Source organism: Engystomops pustulosus, chromosome 1 (assembly GCF_040894005.1).
Source record: "Engystomops pustulosus chromosome 1, aEngPut4.maternal, whole genome shotgun sequence".
Lineage (NCBI taxonomy): Eukaryota > Metazoa > Chordata > Amphibia > Anura > Leptodactylidae > Engystomops > Engystomops pustulosus.
This window is the reverse complement of record NC_092411.1, coordinates 63196224-63213632: the sequence shown is the minus strand read 5'-3', so window position 1 is coordinate 63213632 and position 17409 is coordinate 63196224. Positions and strand designations below refer to the sequence as shown.

The window sequence follows — 17409 nt, the reverse complement described above, 5'->3', positions numbered from 1 at the left end:
ATGCTCGCTCAGCTCTTTTGAGCTTTTGTTGATTTTATCAAATATATTGAAAGCCTGGAGGAAATTTACCTTCAAGTTGAATTTGGTTTCTGCCCCGGGTCCCCTAACCCACAATTGCTGTTGTTTTTGTTGGCTTCTCCCCTACTGGGTCTCCCATTAACTCCTCTACCAAGGGCCAGAGAAGGTGTCAGTGACACGGGGATTCATCCACCTACAGATATTGGATCTAGTAGGCTCAGGGGGGATGAGGGACGCAGTACTTTCAGCTCCGCCACTTCATCTCAGTGTTGGCTCCACATCCTCACAGGGTACTTGTCCACATTTCAGGAACTCTGCTTAGCCAAAGAGCCCCCGACACACAAGATATCACTGCTAAACTCTGTTATGTTGGCAATGGAGATAAAGCCATATTATGCCAGAGCATGGGAGACGGCCCTGGGTACAATGGTACACAGCCTTTACACTGACCCATAAGCTACCGCATTTTGTCATCTACAGGAACTTAGTTTTAAAATGCTAGCTCAATGGTATCGTATGACTACATCAGATGTATCCTGCGGTTCCTAGTTGTTGCTGGAGGTGTGGCAGGGAGGATGGCACCATGATCCACAACTGGTGGAGGAATTTCACCCTTATGGCAAGATGTTACCCGACTCTACAATTCTCTTACTCACTCCTCCACCACACTCCTGCCTGAAGAGACCTTGCTATCAGTTCTCCCTGGTTCTCTCTCCAAAATTAAAAAAAGCCTCTTGCGACATTTTCTTATGGCCACACGTCAGGCTGTAATAAGGAAATGGCGTTCCACTCAAGTGCCTTCCAGAGCAGACGGGGTTGTTGCCCAGAATCACATGCACTGGATGGAAGAACTGAAAGCAATAGATGATGAGAAGACTTAACTTTTTTACTCTATTGAATCTTTGGCTGTCCTTCAGGGAATCCACCTCATATACAAACTGGGTGGCCACCGCGATGGTCCCTGTTAAAAACTGAATCTGGACGTACTGCGATTAAATCGAGTATGTGGCAGACCTAGGCCCATGTTGCAAGTTTATTATGTTTAAGATATACTGTACCTTTATACCAGCAGGAATGTATGTATGTGCACTATTGGTATAAATTTTACTCTAGTGTCTTTATAGCATTGTTTTACCATTTTCAATAAAATTTATTAACCCATAAATATTACTAACATAAAGTGACAACATAAAAGGATTTGTGTATTTTTGGTACAAAACACATGAATAACAAAGTCTCCTCTACATAGCAGTTAAGAGGCCATTGGATGAAAGCAGTGCTGTTGTTCTAACATTCAGGTATCGGTGAGGATCTTAGAGTTTGGTCTTCCACCAATAAAAAAAAAAAAGAAATATCAGGTCATAGCTTGACATACCACTATGAATATATTGCAAAGAAATCCAATAAAGTGGTAGGTTTCCTTTAAATTAGATGATTAAAAAAAAAAAAAAAAAAAAAATAGATATTAGTATTTCGATCACTGTTACTGCTACAGTAAAACAGTTGTTGTGAATACTTAAATTAAAACTGAAGTAGCCATGTGACCCGCAACTACTTAGAAAATATATAAATTAATAATAGTCCTGCTGGAGTTATCTAAACCTGCCTATAAATATTTAAAGAACATCAAAGGCGGCGCTGTTAAATTAAAAATGCTGTCACACTGTTAGTAACTGGCCCCTGGCGCTGCCAGATTCAACATGTAGGAACCTCTGATCCCTGAACCGACAGACAGGGAAGAGCTGCAACCTGAGACACTGGTGCAGGCCAGGGGCTTATTCAATAGAAAATAGATAGATATATATCTATATATAAACACACACACACACACACACAATACTTCTTAAATAAGCTTCTCCCATTCTAACAAAAATAAAATACTGCCCTTCCCCCACTCCTTTACAATCACTTTTCTCCCAATAAAATATAGATTGATATGTTGAATTGTGTCAATCATTATAAAATGTTTAGGACCCATATTATACAACGAGTGGGGCTTACCTTGCCAGCTAAAATGGACTTGTTCCCACAGTGCCCAGCTACAGAATTCGTTACTAAAGGACGATTTAAGCGGCTGCCATGAGTAAAGCCAAGATCATCCTAACAGATCCATCAACAGGCATAACCAATGTATCCAGAGAACAGATACAATTGCACTTTATTGTATCACTAATGGCCATGACAGGTGAATAGTATATTGTCAATATCTCGGTGAATAAAACATACTTCTCCGACGCGACTGTTGCGCCAAGTGCCAATTTACTAATATTTTGGGTAGACATGCTTTTTAAAGTCTAGTAACTCTACATACAGCCAAGGAAACCAGACGCCCAAGAGGTGGAAAACACAGTCTGGCTACAACGAACCACCTTTCTCCTCCCATCAATCTAAAAACCTACAGGCTGTACTTATGTCCCATTTTAACTCCTGTAAATAGAAAACACTGTTTATTTAAACACATGCTTTGACAAAATGTGGTCTCTGTCTAGGGAAAATTACTATGTACAATAATCAAAAAATAAAAAGTTACAATACTATATATATGTGTTCACTTCATCAAGGTGGACCACACTCCAGATCCAAAAGAGTGAAGAAGATCTTTCAGCCAAGTAAATGTAACTTTTTTTTAAAAGGAACCCTTTGCTTTACAACTTTAATAGACATTCATTTATGGGTTGAGATGACCATTAAGTTGCTCAAACATTTGAGAGAACCATTGGCCAGCAATTGTCTGGTCCAAAGCCATCCCTTCCAGTTTTCCCATATGCGCACAGCCAAGCATTTATGTGGTTTTCATAGGGGAAAGGGATCCCAGAGTAGTCTGGCAGCAGCTTACTTCCCATGCGAGAAAAGGAAATGTTAAAATCCAACATGGTCATTAGTCCTTTGACCAATATTTTGTCTTGGGAGAACTTCGAAGCACCCCACTAAAGAAATATCATAGTTTGGTGGTTCTGCAAAAATCCATATCTTCTAACTGAAGTGTCTGGTCAGCTCATGGCGGGTCATTAAAGGGTTTTTCCACTAATCCCAAACTTTTACAGGTTAAGTATAAGAGGGGGGGGGGGGGGATTGGGGGTCATGTGAAGTGCCGGGTAACAGGACTCATGACTTCCTGTGATGTCTAGTACATTAGGGCTTTTTGTGAGTGGGAACACGTCCCATATCAGTGGTTGCAGGGGCATGTGGATAATGACTGCACAGCCCCCACCATCCATGACATCACAGGAAGTCCCAAGTCACGTGACACATGGCTCCCGGCACAAACCCTAAACTTCAAGGGGATAAGTGGGTGACCCAACTGGAGTCTAACACTAACCCGGTAAAAGCTTAGTGAAAATTTGGGTAGGTTGGGGGTGGTCTTCTAACATGAGCACACATTTATTACCCATTTACTACATCCTACACAACTATGGAACCCGAGATAACATCCGCTTCCATATACCATGTATAAAACAGCAAACCAATACCTCCACCTATGAATCTTTTCTAAAAAATAGGCCATTAGTTTTGACTACTAGACAACCCATTAGAGGCATTATTCACTCACTATTGTGAGCAGAATATTTGGTGCCAAATAGTGATCCGATTGTATTAGGGCAGAAGGATCAGATCTCTTTCCTGGAAGCAGGTATACGGCATGCACATGCAGACTGTATAACACCTTGTCCGTAAACACGGTCCATTAAGCAATTACCTATAATGTATGGCTAGCATGTACACATAATCACAGCACTTATGTAAAATTAAGGTCAATTACATTTCATGGAAAAAAGAAAATGATATCAATTATATCATGTGAAATTAGTAATTTAGCAAATGACCTACAAAAAGCTGAAAATTACAGTTGTGAAAACGAAGTCTACTTTTTCTCAGGCAGTGGGGATTCTTGACATATGGCATATATTTAGAATATGAATTTTTTCCATTATGGTAATACTATGTTCATTCTACTTGTAACAAGTCAGTGATGTGCAATCTATTTAAAGTAAATGAGAGCAAAGACGCTAAAAATTAGGGTCCCCCTTAATGGCTTATCAACACAGCAGCACCTGTGAGAAGACAGGAGACGCATACATTAAAGGGGATGACTGCTTATACATACCCTGTTATAGTCTGTAATAAGACCCTAACAGGGTCACCTCTATTATAAGTACCCGGTGACTGTTTGTTATTCTCCATCGGTAATGTGACCTCCATGAGGCAGGACTCCTAAGTCTCTAAGATGTCCTGCTGCCCAGGTAGGTCACACAACCTAAATTGCCTGGTGGCAAACTTTAACAGGGTAAGCTTAATGTGGGTGACCATTAGGGTCTTGTACTTACCCTGTGAAAGGTTGAAATAAGTGGCCAATTCCTTTAAAGAACATCTACCACCAGGATGAAGGATTGTAAACCAAGCACACTGACATACTGTCGTGTGCCCCCTCTGGCAGGATCTGCTCTTCGTTTAGCTTGCTATTCCCTCCAGGGCTCCAGGCTCCATAAGTTTCAATAGAACCTGGAGCCCCTTGGGCTCATTCGCAAAATTTTAGAGCTTTTTATTCTTAAAAACAGGGGCATGAGAAGCATAAAGAAAAGTGGATCCTGACAGATGGGGCACATACGTGCACGTAGGTGTGCTTGGTTTACAATCCTTGATCCTGGTGGTAGATTTCCTTTAAGGGCAAACGCAGTAAAATATGAAGGCACCAACATTGCTCTTATGAAGCTACAACGTAAAGATTAAATACTTGATGACTTCCTGTGAGGGTTTTCTTTTTAGAACTAAAAAACATACCAAATGCATTGTAATATACTGTATGCCTAAGCATCAGTAACTATGACATGTCTCCCATAGGATTCCTTGTTTGTTACCTGCCTTTGTATGGAAAAAAGCAGATCCTCAGTGGAATACAGTAATACACTAATTGGTTCCAGTGAGGAAAGCTCAACTGCAGTCACAATTGACAATGGCATCTATAAATGAAAGCGGATTGTGCTCAATAATTTAACCTCATCTGTCATGTAAAATCCACAGTAAAAACTGAAGATAATTATACATAGTCAAGTAGGAAATTATCCCACACAGAAACCTATTATCCAAAACGGTTTGATGTAAATTCATTCTGGGCTTAGGAGTCCAGTAGGCGGTCCTAATTGGCAAATTTTCACACAATGAGCAGGACTGGCTATAACATTGCTAAATAACTACCTATACAGAATATTTGAGCATATAACCAAGTATGTGCTCAGCTCCTCCAGATCTATAACATGAAGCTAACATATGGGACAACATACTCATGACTCTCTAGATAGGATTGGGACAGGTGGTTTTAGATGGAGGACAACCTGCCCGATATTGTGTAGACCGATACTGGGAAAGGGCCTATTGGATGCATCAGCGCAGTTCTGATTCATGCAACATTATACAAGTGTTGGGGCCTCCGATCCAGCAGTGCAAGTCAACCGCACAGTGATCCCATCATCAGAGTTCATCCAGGAGGTTTCATAAATAAAACAGTATACACCAAAAGTGAACTCTACATGAAAAAGCAATGAGATTTATCTGCACACAACTTCCACTTTAATAATAGATGTTAGCTTGAACCATTTCATGCTATTATAGAACGTAATAATGGAAAAGAGAGAACTTCTCCAATGTTTACATAAATATAAAATATATTTGTATAAAACCATTGCCTTTAGCAGTTTACACATCCGGGATCCAATCACGATACATTCATGGATATGTGTTGTGTACAGTATGTAATAGATGGTGAGGAATATGTCTAAGGACACCTAGCTACAAACTTGTGCAATATCAATGCACTCCAATGAGCCAAAGATACGGCCAGGAATTGGACCTGATCCATAATTTGTGGCTGAGGCAGTCAGCTTATACAAGGGGGTCAGGGAATCCACTGCTGTACAGGTGGTCCCCTACTTAAGAACACCCAACTTACAGACGACCCCTAGTTAAAAACGGACCTCTGGATGTTGGTAATTTACTGTACTTTAGCCCTAGGCTATAATAATCAGCTGTAGGAGTTATAAAGGTGTCTGCAAATAAGCTTTATTGTTAATCCAAGTTCTTATGACAATCCAACACTTTTAAAATCCAATTGGCACAGAGACCAAAAAAAAAAATTCTGGCTGGAGTAAGAATTATAAAGTACACTGTTCCGACGTACATACAAATTAAACTTAAGAACCTATCTTGTACGTAACCCGGGGACTGCTTGTACAAAGAGGACGTGTGTTTATATCACAGTACAGGGTTCTAGGCAGCATTGTCACCTTTTCACAACCTTATAGGGCAAAATTGTAAAAAACAGTAACTGTAGCATGGGCCCAAATTATGTTTAGGGAGTAATCACCCCATATAGGCGGCACGGTGGCTGAGTGGGTAGCACTTCTGCCTTGCAGCACTAGGGTCCTGGGTTCAAATCCCACCCAGGGTCAACATCGGTAAAGAGTTTGTATGTTCTCTCCGCGTTTGCGTGGGTTTCCTCCTGGTACTCCAGTTTCCTCCCACACTCCAAAAACATACTGTTAGGTTGTTTAGATTGTGAGCCCCATGGAGACAGGGACCAATTTGACATGCTTTGTAATCTGTGTGCGCTATATAAAGAATTATTATTATAATGTATAAGAGTCAGGGTTATAAATCCATTGTCAGATCAGTGCAACACCGCTGCAAATTATTAGTTTCCATAAAGAAGTTTCCCAAATCCAAGGAACCATCTGCATGTCACAAAATAACAAGTGATACGTCCTGTTGTACAAAGAGCCAACTGTATGGTTATACCTCTGCAGCATCACAGGTAGGGAAATCTGGCTAAATGAGAAAGAAAGCAGCCTACAGGCATCAAACACCAACACAATCAACCTCTATGCAATGCAAAACCAAAGCAACAATAATACAAGTATGCACTGATGGCAGGAGGACACATGGAAGATTGTTCTGGAACAGCTTCATTGGAGAATTATTAACCATCAGCATATGAAGTGCTCATAACTTTTTCCCCTGACATCTATATTATTCAATCAAGGTTGAAATCTCTTCAGAGAAGACAAAATAGTTCTGTAAAAGCAAATAAATTAAATTATAATCTCAGTCAATTTTCTGTACATTACATTTGTCAACTGAAAAAAAAAAAAAATATATGGCTGAAGGACTTGAAAGAGAGTTTAGATAAGTGTTCCCAAACCCCATAGAGAATAAAATACTGCTTCATTTTGCCAACTCTTGACATTATCTCTCGGCTCGGCAGGATAAAACAGTTTTAAATGGCTTGTTTAAGTTGCTAATTTTGTATTAATAAGAGCTCAGTCGAGATTAGAGTTAAGAGAGCAAACAGTTGGCACAAAGCATAGGAAACACACATGGTAAAAGGTGTCTGAGGCGGTGGTGAGCATAAAGAATGTAGACCGGTCACTCTGTGTGCCAGATCATGGAGACAAAACGCGCCAAATAGATGCTTACCTTAAAACGCAAAGAACAGGGCGCTTCTCAGAAACCACTTGAAACACTGTTTGCATCACTCGGATGTAAACGAAAACTTCAAAGCAGCACTGGATTTGTTCAGGTTCATCATCCATAAAAAACATCTGCGCATTACCAAGACCAAAATGGTGTACAAAGACCACACCGATAAAGCAATAGGAGTCTACCACTGGAGACCCATCTAGGATCCAAAGTGACTTTGGACTTTATTTTTTTTCCCTTGTTTAACACTATTATTAATAAAAGTTTCACATTATCTTCAGGTTATGGCATATCACATCTCAGATGGTGCAGTACATGCCGAGTATGAATATTCGTCTCTTTCAGCAGGTTACAAAAACAGAATTTGAACAAAGCACCATTTAAAGCCAAAGTAGCCACGGGTGTAACTTTATGCATTCTAACAACCGAGTTAGTGGCTTTATAGTAACTCAGCTTCAGCATCCATCCTACGATGTTCCCTACTATGGTTTTAAGGAGGCTTTAGTAAAATGAAGTTATGTTGTCGATATGGGACTGACAAGCTTATATCCTCAATTAGACATGCGCTGGATACTACAGACACAGTAATGTTAACAACAAGCAAGACAAAAAGACAACACAATGCATGCCAAAACCACCTAGACATAAACAGATCAGCAAAAGACTTTAGAATTGCTTAAAAAACACAATAGCAACTGCTTGTACTTCTAAGAAAATCGTCAACCTCAGGGAAAGAGCATTTCTCAGATTCTTTTATTATTAATAGCTTTAGGTGCTTTTCTCCTTTGATAACATGGCGAACAGCTTAAACATATGCAGAAGAAACACATGTCCCTCCGGGTGGCATACGGTAAAAATGTTTCCATAAAACAATCTTTGGAGAATGTGATCTGTAGAGAAGTTGGTGACAGTGACCTCAAGCAGATGAGTCCATTTGTTAGCAATAAATCTAAGTTTCAGACAAGACAAGACGTTTTCCATTGCTCCCCAGAATTATCTTTTTACCCATCGTCAACATCACAAACAATTTATGGATGACCACTACCAGACAGTGAGGGGCATCATTAACCAGCGATGGTTCTTGGGAGATGACGAGCCAATAGCTTATGAAGCCACCATTGTCAATTATTAGTAGAAATTGGGAAGAACTGAAGAGATGCAAACAAAATTTAAGAAGACCAACTTTAATCTTTTGAAATAATAAATTTGTTCATGTACAGAAAAATATTTTAGAATTACCCAAGTCAACTAGCAGAAGGTGCAATGTTATACATGTCTTAAACTGCAGACGACTTACTATCCAGCATTGTAAAATTTGGAGCAGAAGTTAGCACTGTATAAGGGCTACGGCACATTACTGTGGGCCGAGGACCATGCACTGGCTTGAATTCATGGACCAATCGCGGTGCAGAGGACAGGACTCCCTGAATCATAATTACATAAAATATAAGAAGTCCCTGCTTCTCTACAAAACAGCAAGACAAAACTAAGTATGCCTACACTATAAAGCTCAGGATCAATCCATGAAATACGGTCCTTGCACAACCAGCCATTCACGATGCTCACATCACCTTGCCCAGATGTAGCTGAAATATATTGCGGCCATGACATGGCTGCAATTTCGCTGCCAGATCATGGCCTGCAATGCTTTGTGTGACTGAAAAACTTACCAATAATCTACACCGAGGTTCAGGACTACAGGTGTGGGGTTGCACGGAAAATATAGGGCTACGGAATACATAACAAAGTACCAATGGTGACTCTTGCAGCTTTGGAACAATAGGTCAACCTCAGCCATGGTTAGGAAACAGCATTACCATGTACCACACAAAAGTAAACATTTAATAACTGGCAAATGCTTTAGAGCAGATAAAGCTGACCATACACATAGACATATATTGTTGGTGGAGGCCTTATGATTGGGAAGATGAAATTAATTTTGTTCTGATAAATGAGCCACCTCCTCCCTACATGCCATGCATTGCCAGGCCTAAAACGTATGCCTAGCTTAACATGTGTGGACTGACAACCCAAGGCTGCAATTACTGTACATGGGAGCACTTACACAGCTCCGCATACATCTTGATTGATATGTTTGTATGAATTCTTATCAAAAATCCAACTCATTAACAAGGCAATTCTAGTTCCCTGATGCAGATTCTTAGGGCACCATGTAAACAATCCCACCATCACTACAAGATGCCACATGATGCAGAAATAACCAACAGTAACAATATTCATAAATGAGCATTTCTGCTTTATTGATTATTAACCGTCACCCACAAACAACTAGGTCATAGTAATAAATCCAATTTAATCCGACTACTAAAGGCTACATGCTATCAAGTGCACATACTGTGAGTGTCTTATTTCACAGGCTAATGATCAGGACAAGGAAGGATGTAGGTATCAGTTACAGGAAGAATCTCTAACACAAAGCAGATCCCTCCACTGTGTGCTCTCAACAATACGTTCTCGCACTTGCAGCAAACCTGGGAAGTAATCAGATCAGGCTCTCAACCTATTGACATGTCATTCTGCACAGATGCTGCATTACTTGTACTGGCCGGTTATGCTCCAGCTGCGGGAGTACTTTATGGCGCCTATATACATCTAAGCGTTTATTATAACGAAGCAGTTGATTTAGCATCAATATAGTTTTGTAGAAAAGCAGAATTAAATATTAGTTTATATTTCATAAAAGGGCAAGTTTACACCTGCATTAGATGTTCCCTCCATGCTCTTATGAAACAGAATGGAAGCTAAATACTTTACGTCTTCCATTCAACCTTTGTTCCGCAAACTATTGCATGGACAGAGAGATAGCTTCCAACTGGCTCCAAATTGAATGCAGGATTAACATAACTACAATAAACATACATTGTACATTAGCAAATTTGTTTCAGGGTGAATATCAATATGGCCACGCGAATGGATCTCATCACCCAATCTGCGAATTAGCCCCTAGAGCCGAGTTACAAACATGTGTAACCAACTTTAAAGTCATTCTGAAAACAGTAATGTAACAAAAGAGTAGAACACAGACCCTCTTACTAAAAAGAGCCACAAATCAGCCACGAATATAAAAAGATGACAAAGTGAAGCAGCCATGTGTGACAAGAAATGTGAGATTTATGATGATCAATGGATAACGCCAAGATGTAACATAAAAGGTTCCATTTGTATCCTATTAAAGAATACTACAAGGTAACTTGCTTCACGAATAGAAGTAGTGCAAACAATAAGTGAGTTTAGTCAAGTTCACAACAACGTTAGGGGTGTCCAACACTACATTTTGTTTATTTTTAGCATCAAAAGTATAAACCCATTCACACCCGAGTCTGAGCTTTCCACTTCACTCTCTGTTAAAGGAGAGCATTATAGAAACTAAAAACGGAAGATGAACTGAAGGTCCAATACACATTCATTATTAATAGCGAAAAAAAGGAAAAGATTTGTGCTACGGCTCAATAATAAGAATGGAATGTGTAAGGGAACCTGATAAACACAGGTGTGAATTTAGCCCAAAATAGGCTGTAGCGCTATTTTGCAGTTATAATTAACAGATGCGTAACGGAAGGTAAACTTGCATGCAAGACAATGAGAATGGATGTCTTCGATGTCCGTTATTCTATTCCATAACGGAATAAACTACATATAGTGTGAACTTCGCCTTAGTTGTCTATAGCAATTTTTCCCACTGTGCAAACAAAAAACTGTGATTTGATTGGTCGCCACTCTTTGAAGGATAGCCACTCTTAGCATAAATAATCAATTTCTATGTAGATAGGTTTCCACAGGGGTTCAGTTCCCATGTAAGCCAGGGTGAAAGCATCTCTGACCTGCAGAGCTTGCAGTCTAATTATATGGAACCAGCCTCAAACATCAAAGCATTTCCACACAGCGCTGGGAAAAGACAGCACAGCACATGGCATGAAAATGCAAAGCACATCGAGAAAAATCCAGGCCTTTTATTCTGCAGCAGCCATGCACCCAATGTCAGCACCTCGAAAAGAGCAGAAAACATTTGTGTGCTGTGGTTTATAGTCTGTATACTATTACACTATTGACCTTCCAGGCATACCGTCCACAGATGTCGCCTGCAGCACTCAAAGGGTTAAGCCCTATCTTCAGTGTACAGCGCACTGCTAACAATCCAACTTCTATCTAGCAGCAAATGGTTTTGTGAAATATTATCCCAGTCCATAATCTACTCATTATTTACAGCACATATCCCATCATGGGGAGCAGTAGGAGAACCCTCCACCCCCCACAAAAAATTTAAGTAAAAAAAAAAAAAGCACAGCATAGTTAGGATTTCCATAGAGGCCTGTTATATGGGATTTTTTTTCCACAGGATACTGTACAAGAAGTAAACATTTCACATGGAGGCCATGTGATGGACGGCACATCTGACAGATTCTTTCCCTCTGAAAAAAATTAACTGTGTAACAACAGGAGCGGAAAATAAATGCAATAGATACACAAAACTTTTCTCTGTGTATGAGTTATCCTATTTACACATTCCCCAATGTATCACAATAGCAGTCATAACATACAATAACAATAGCAGTGCCCTGGCATGCTGGGGCTTGTAGTGCCATCAGTGCTGTGTGATCCTGGCATCTCAATAGCAGTGCCCCTATTGTGAATGAAGTCCACACATAGTATAGAGGCCATCTTGAGACCAGACTACTACACAAGCTGCCCCCTAGCAGTGGGAAAAGTTGTGTGCAGAGTAGTAACAATCCTGGAGCACAGGATCTGGGGCGCCCCCTGCCCTCTCACCTGCACGATCTCCCCCTCCGCGCTGATAGTGGCTCCTGCCCGGGAGAACCTTCCCTGTAACTCAGTAGTGTGGGTTTTATAATCTCCATTGGGACTGGACTCGAACAGAACCACTTCCACAAAGGCAGTCTCCTTAGCCAGGGACCCCCCGGGGGCGGCGGCCAGCAGGACCCCCAGCAGCCGGCAGAGTAGGGGCAGGCTCCCCCGGATCCTCGGCTCTTTCATCTCGCAGGATGGGGGATCAGCACCGACATAATTTCCGACTTGTCCCTCGGCCGCCGGTTCGGTCGGATCCACAGTAGAGAGCGGAGGGATCCCGGGATGTGGCGATCAGGCAGGAGGAGGGGATCACATGGGGAGCAGCCCGAGCATTGCACCATTACATGGCTGAGGATCCTCTCCCTGCTCTGCCAGGCGGCATCCCTTTCATCTCATCCACGTGATTGCCTTTCTTTTTTTTTTTTTCCTCTTTCCCAAAAGGGGGGTTGTCCCCGCCTCCCAGATCTCCCTGACCCCTCTGTGTCCCCTCCCAGCGCCGGGGAGGAGGGGGCTGCGCGGAGAACAACACAGGAAGATCAGGAACTTCTTCTTGTTTTCTTCTTCCAGAAGCCAAAGTGTCCTGATATGTGCAGCGGCGGCGACACGGGAAGTCAGAGCGCGGGGGGCGGGGCGCGGGAGGACAAAGATCAAAGGCTCCTGAGGAGGAGGAGGTCCTGTACGCAGCCCGGGCACCTAGAGGAGGGGGTCCTGCGCACAGCCCTGGCACCTGAGGAGGAGGTCCTGCCAACTGCCCTGGCACCTGAGGAGGAGGAGGTCCTGCCCGCAGCCCTGGCACCTAGAGGAGGAGGTAATGTCCGCACCCGGGCACCTGAGGAGGAGGTCCTGCCAGCAGCCCGGGCACCTGAGGAGGAGGAGGTCCTGCCCACAGCCCTGGCACCTAGAGGAGGAGGTCCTGCCTGCAGCACGGGCACCTGGAGGAGGAGGTCCAGCCCGCAGCCCTGGCACCTGAGGAGGAGGTTATGTCCGCAGCCCGGGCACCTGAGGAGGGGGTCCTGCCCACAGCTCTGGCACCTGAGGAGGAGGAGGTCCTGCCCACAAAGAGGAAATAATGTCTGCAGCCAGGGCACCTGAGAAGGTCCTGCTTGCAGTCCTGGCACCTGAGGAGAAGGAGGTCCTGCCCACAACCCGGGAACCTGAGGAGGAGGAGGTCCTGCTCGTAGTCCAGGCACCTGAGGAGGAGGAGGTCCTGCCCGCAGCCCGGGCACCTGAGGCGGAGGAGGTCCTGCCCGCAGCCCTGGCACCTAGATGAGGAGGTAATGTCCACACCCGGGCACCTGAGGAGGAGGTCCTGCCAGCAGCCCGGGCACCTGAGGAGGAGGAGGTCCTGCCCACAGCCCTGGCACCTAGAGGAGGAGGTCCTGCCTGCAGCCCGGGCACCTGGAGGAGGAGGTCCAGCCCGCAGCCCTGGCACCTGAGGAGGAGGTTATGTCCGCAGCCCGGGCACCTGAGGAGGAGGAGGTCCTGCTCGTAGTCCAGGCACCTGAGGAGGAGGAGGTCCTGCCCGCAGCCCGGGAACCTGAGGAGGAGGAGGTCCTGCTCGTAGTCCAGGCACCTGAGGAGGAGGAGGTCCTGCCCGCAGCCCGGGCACCTGAGGAGGAGGTCCTGCCCGCAGCCCGGGCACCTGAGGAGGAGGTCCTGCCCGCAGCCCGGGCACCTGAGGAGGAGGTCCTGCCTGCAGCCCGAGCACCTAGAGGAGGAGGTCCTGCCTGGGGACCTGAGGAGGAGGAGGTCCTGCCCGCAGGCCGAGCACCTAGAGGAGGAGGTCCTGCCTGGGGACCTGAGGAGGAGGAGGACCTGCCCGCAGCCCTGGCACCTGGGGAGGAGGTAATGTCCGCAGCCTGGGCACCTGAGGAGGATGTCCTGCCCACAGCCCTGGCACCTGAGGAGGAGGAGGTCCTAGCCTCTGCCCATGGCACCTGAGGAGGAGGAGGTCCTGCCGGGCAGTACGGGCACCTAGAGGAGGAGGTCCTGCCTGCTGCCCGGGCACCTGAGGAGGTCCTGCCTGCCACCCGGGCACCTGAGGAGGAGGTCCTTCCTGCAGTCCTGACACCTGAGGAGGAGGTAATGTCCACAGCCCGGGCACCTGAGGAGGAGGTCCTGCCCGCAGCCCGAGCACCTAGAGGAGGAGGAGGTTCTGCCTGCAGCCCGGGCACCTGAAGGAGGAGGTCCTGCCTGCAGCCCAGGCACCTGGAGGAGAAGGTCCTGCCTGCAGCCCGGGCACCTGGAGGAGGAGGTGATGTCCGCAGCCCTGGCACCTGAGGAGGAGGTCCTGCCCGCAGCTCTGGCACCTGAGAAGGAGGTCCTTCCCGCAGGAGGAAATCATGTCTGCAGGCAGGGCACCTGAGAAGGTCCTGCCTGCAGTCCAGGCACCTGAGGAGGAGGAGGTAATGTCCGCAGCCCTGGCACCTGAGGAGGAGGTCCTGCCCACAGCCTGGGCACCAGAGGAGGAGGAGGTCCTGCTCGTAGTCCGGGCACCTGAAGAGGAGGAGGTCCTGCCTGAGAAGAGCAGGAGGTAATGTGCACAGCTTTAATACCTTAGGAGGATGTACCTGTCTAAGGCTTAGGCACCTGAGAAGAAAGAGGCCCTGCTCACAACCTGGCCACCCAAGGAGGAGCAGGAGGTAATGTCCGCAGCCCGGGCACCTGAGGAGGAGAAGGTGATGTCCACAGCATCTGAGGAGGAGAAGGTGATGTCCACAGCCCGGGCACCTGAAGAGGTTCTGCCCCTAATCCAGGTACCTGAGGAGGAGGAGGCTCTGCCCTGTAGCCCGGGCACCTGAGGAGGAGAAGGTGATGTCCACTGCCCGGGCACCTGAGGAGGAGGAGGTTCTGCCACAGCCCGAGCAGCGGAGGAGGTTCTGCCCGTAGCCCAGGCACCTGAGGAATAGGTGATATCTGCAACCCGGGCACCTTAGGACAGGGAGGGCCTGCCCAGTGCCCGGGCACCTGGGAGGAGGTCCTACTCACAGCCTGGGCACCTGAGGGGGAGCAGGAGGTAATGTCCACACCCCGAGAACATGAGGAGGAGTTATTGTCAGCAGCTCGGGCAGCTGAGGAGGAGGTCCTGCCTGCAGCTTGGGCACATTAGGTGAGGGAGATACTTCCCGCAGCCCGGGCTCCTGAGGAGGGGGAGATACTTCCTGCAATCCAGTCACCTGAGCGGGAAGTCCTGCCCACAGCATGGAGACCTGAGAAGGAGTTTCTGCCAACAGCTTTAATACCTTAGGAGGATGTACCTGTCTAAGGCTCAGGACCCTGAGGAGAAGGAGGAGGTCCCGCTCACAGCCCAGCTACCCGAGGAGGAAGAGGTCCTGTCTGGTTGGGCACCTGATGAGGAGGTCCTGCCTGTAGCTTGGGCACCTGAGGAGGAGGTCCTGCACACAGCAGGGGGACCTGAGAAGGAGGTCCTGCCCGCAGCTTTAACACCTGACGTGTATGTAGCCTGGGCACCTGATAAAGGGCCCTGTCCGCATCCAGGTCCTGCCTAAAGCCTTGACACCTGATGAGGAGGTACATTGCCGCACCCCAGGCACTTGAGGTGGATGGCCCACCTGCAGCTTGGGCACCTGAGGTGGAAGGCGCATCCGCAGCTAAGGCCGTGGACATACGTCTGCCGCAATGGAAAGGAGGATGGGTGACCCGTCCCATCTCCTCAGTGATGCACAGTGTACAGGTCGTAACACAGGGAAAGATAGTACATGTCCCATCTTTTGGCCGCACGTGCTGCCATTGCCGTCTATGGGGGGGGCGTATGTACGAACGCAAGCTTGTCCCCCATACATTTGTGTGCATGTAGTCTAATAGTTAATGGAATTATAATCTTAGAAATTGAAAAAAAAATACTCTGTGGCCAACACACTGTATAACACCCCCTTCCTTGTATCTCCACCGTATAATGCCTCCTATACTGTGACTCACTCCACCCCCCACCCCAAATTATATAATGTCCCTCCTCTCCGGTTTCCCAACCGCACACACACACCTTTAATGCAGTTCCTTTCTTTGGCTCCAATCTATGATACACTAATTGTCACTATTGATCCTATTATTTTTCAAATCAACAATAAAACTTTATTAAAGGGCATTTGGAGATAAAATGCACACAATGAATACGGCACATAAATGGTGGTCTTGCAGGACCCTACAGGAGGAGAGGAGAAAAAAAAGTGGGAAGCAGCGTCCAATTCTACAATATGCTATCGTGGACGAATCATCTCCATGGTAAAAAAGAAAAGGACCTGGAAACCTCAAGCATGTTTATAGTCATCCATGTGCAAAGTGCACATGGGTTCAAATAAAGTGTGGCACATACCCTTGTAACAATAAATAAATTTGAAACACAAATTGGTCCTATTATTTAGTTAACATTTTTAGTCCTAAAACTGAGAATGAATCCAATGAACAAGGCTGGGTAGGAGCGTTTTGTACCTGGTGGTCTGGAAGGGATTTAGGCATGAAGAGAGCTCTTGGGAGCCAGCCAAGTACATCAATGTTCCATGTCTCGGGAGATTCCATCTGTGTTCCAGAAGCAATGTGAGGGGGCATATAGAGGTTTATTGTAATGGGGCACTGACACTTAACTCTTCCTACCAGCTGCTGCCTCTCCTTTCTCTTTTGTGATGCACTGAGCCCGGACTGCCTGTTAAAGGGGTTGTCGGGAATCAGGTGGTATAAAAATAACTAACATGCTATACTAACCCCTCTGGCACTACCCATCATCGGAGGTCTTTGATGGTTTACAGAGGCACAGAGTTCGTGGAATGCCTCCAGCCCTTACCTGTTTTAGCAGAAGTTGCAGACTGTAATTGGTGTGTGGCTGTTTTATGTGATGTCATCGCTAGTATTTGTTTACAAGCAGAGGTCGGTGGTGGCAAGTATTGACTCACTTAACCCGAAAAAGGGACAAGTATAACAGGCTTATTATTTTTATATTCCCCTGGGACCCAAAAAATAGACCCACTGGATAACCCCTTTTAAAGACTTATTACCTGTTATTTATCCATCCAATCCCAGATGACAAAAGCTTATTTAAGGAACTCCGTGGGAAGGTACCTGAGAATGAAGGTTCATAGC

General features: G+C 45.5%; 1 protein-coding gene across 1 annotated transcript in view; it reads right to left on the bottom strand.

Moving 5' to 3' along the window:
* Positions 1–13079, bottom strand: part of ZNRF3 (zinc and ring finger 3) — an 83649-nt gene extending 70570 nt beyond the window's left edge. The window contains exon 1 of the mRNA XM_072142211.1: positions 12277–13079. Coding sequence (XP_071998312.1) covers positions 12277–12501 — 225 coding nt within the window. The 5' untranslated portion in view covers positions 12502–13079. The remainder of the gene's footprint in view (positions 1–12276) is intronic.
* Between the last annotated feature and the right edge of the window lie 4330 nt (positions 13080–17409).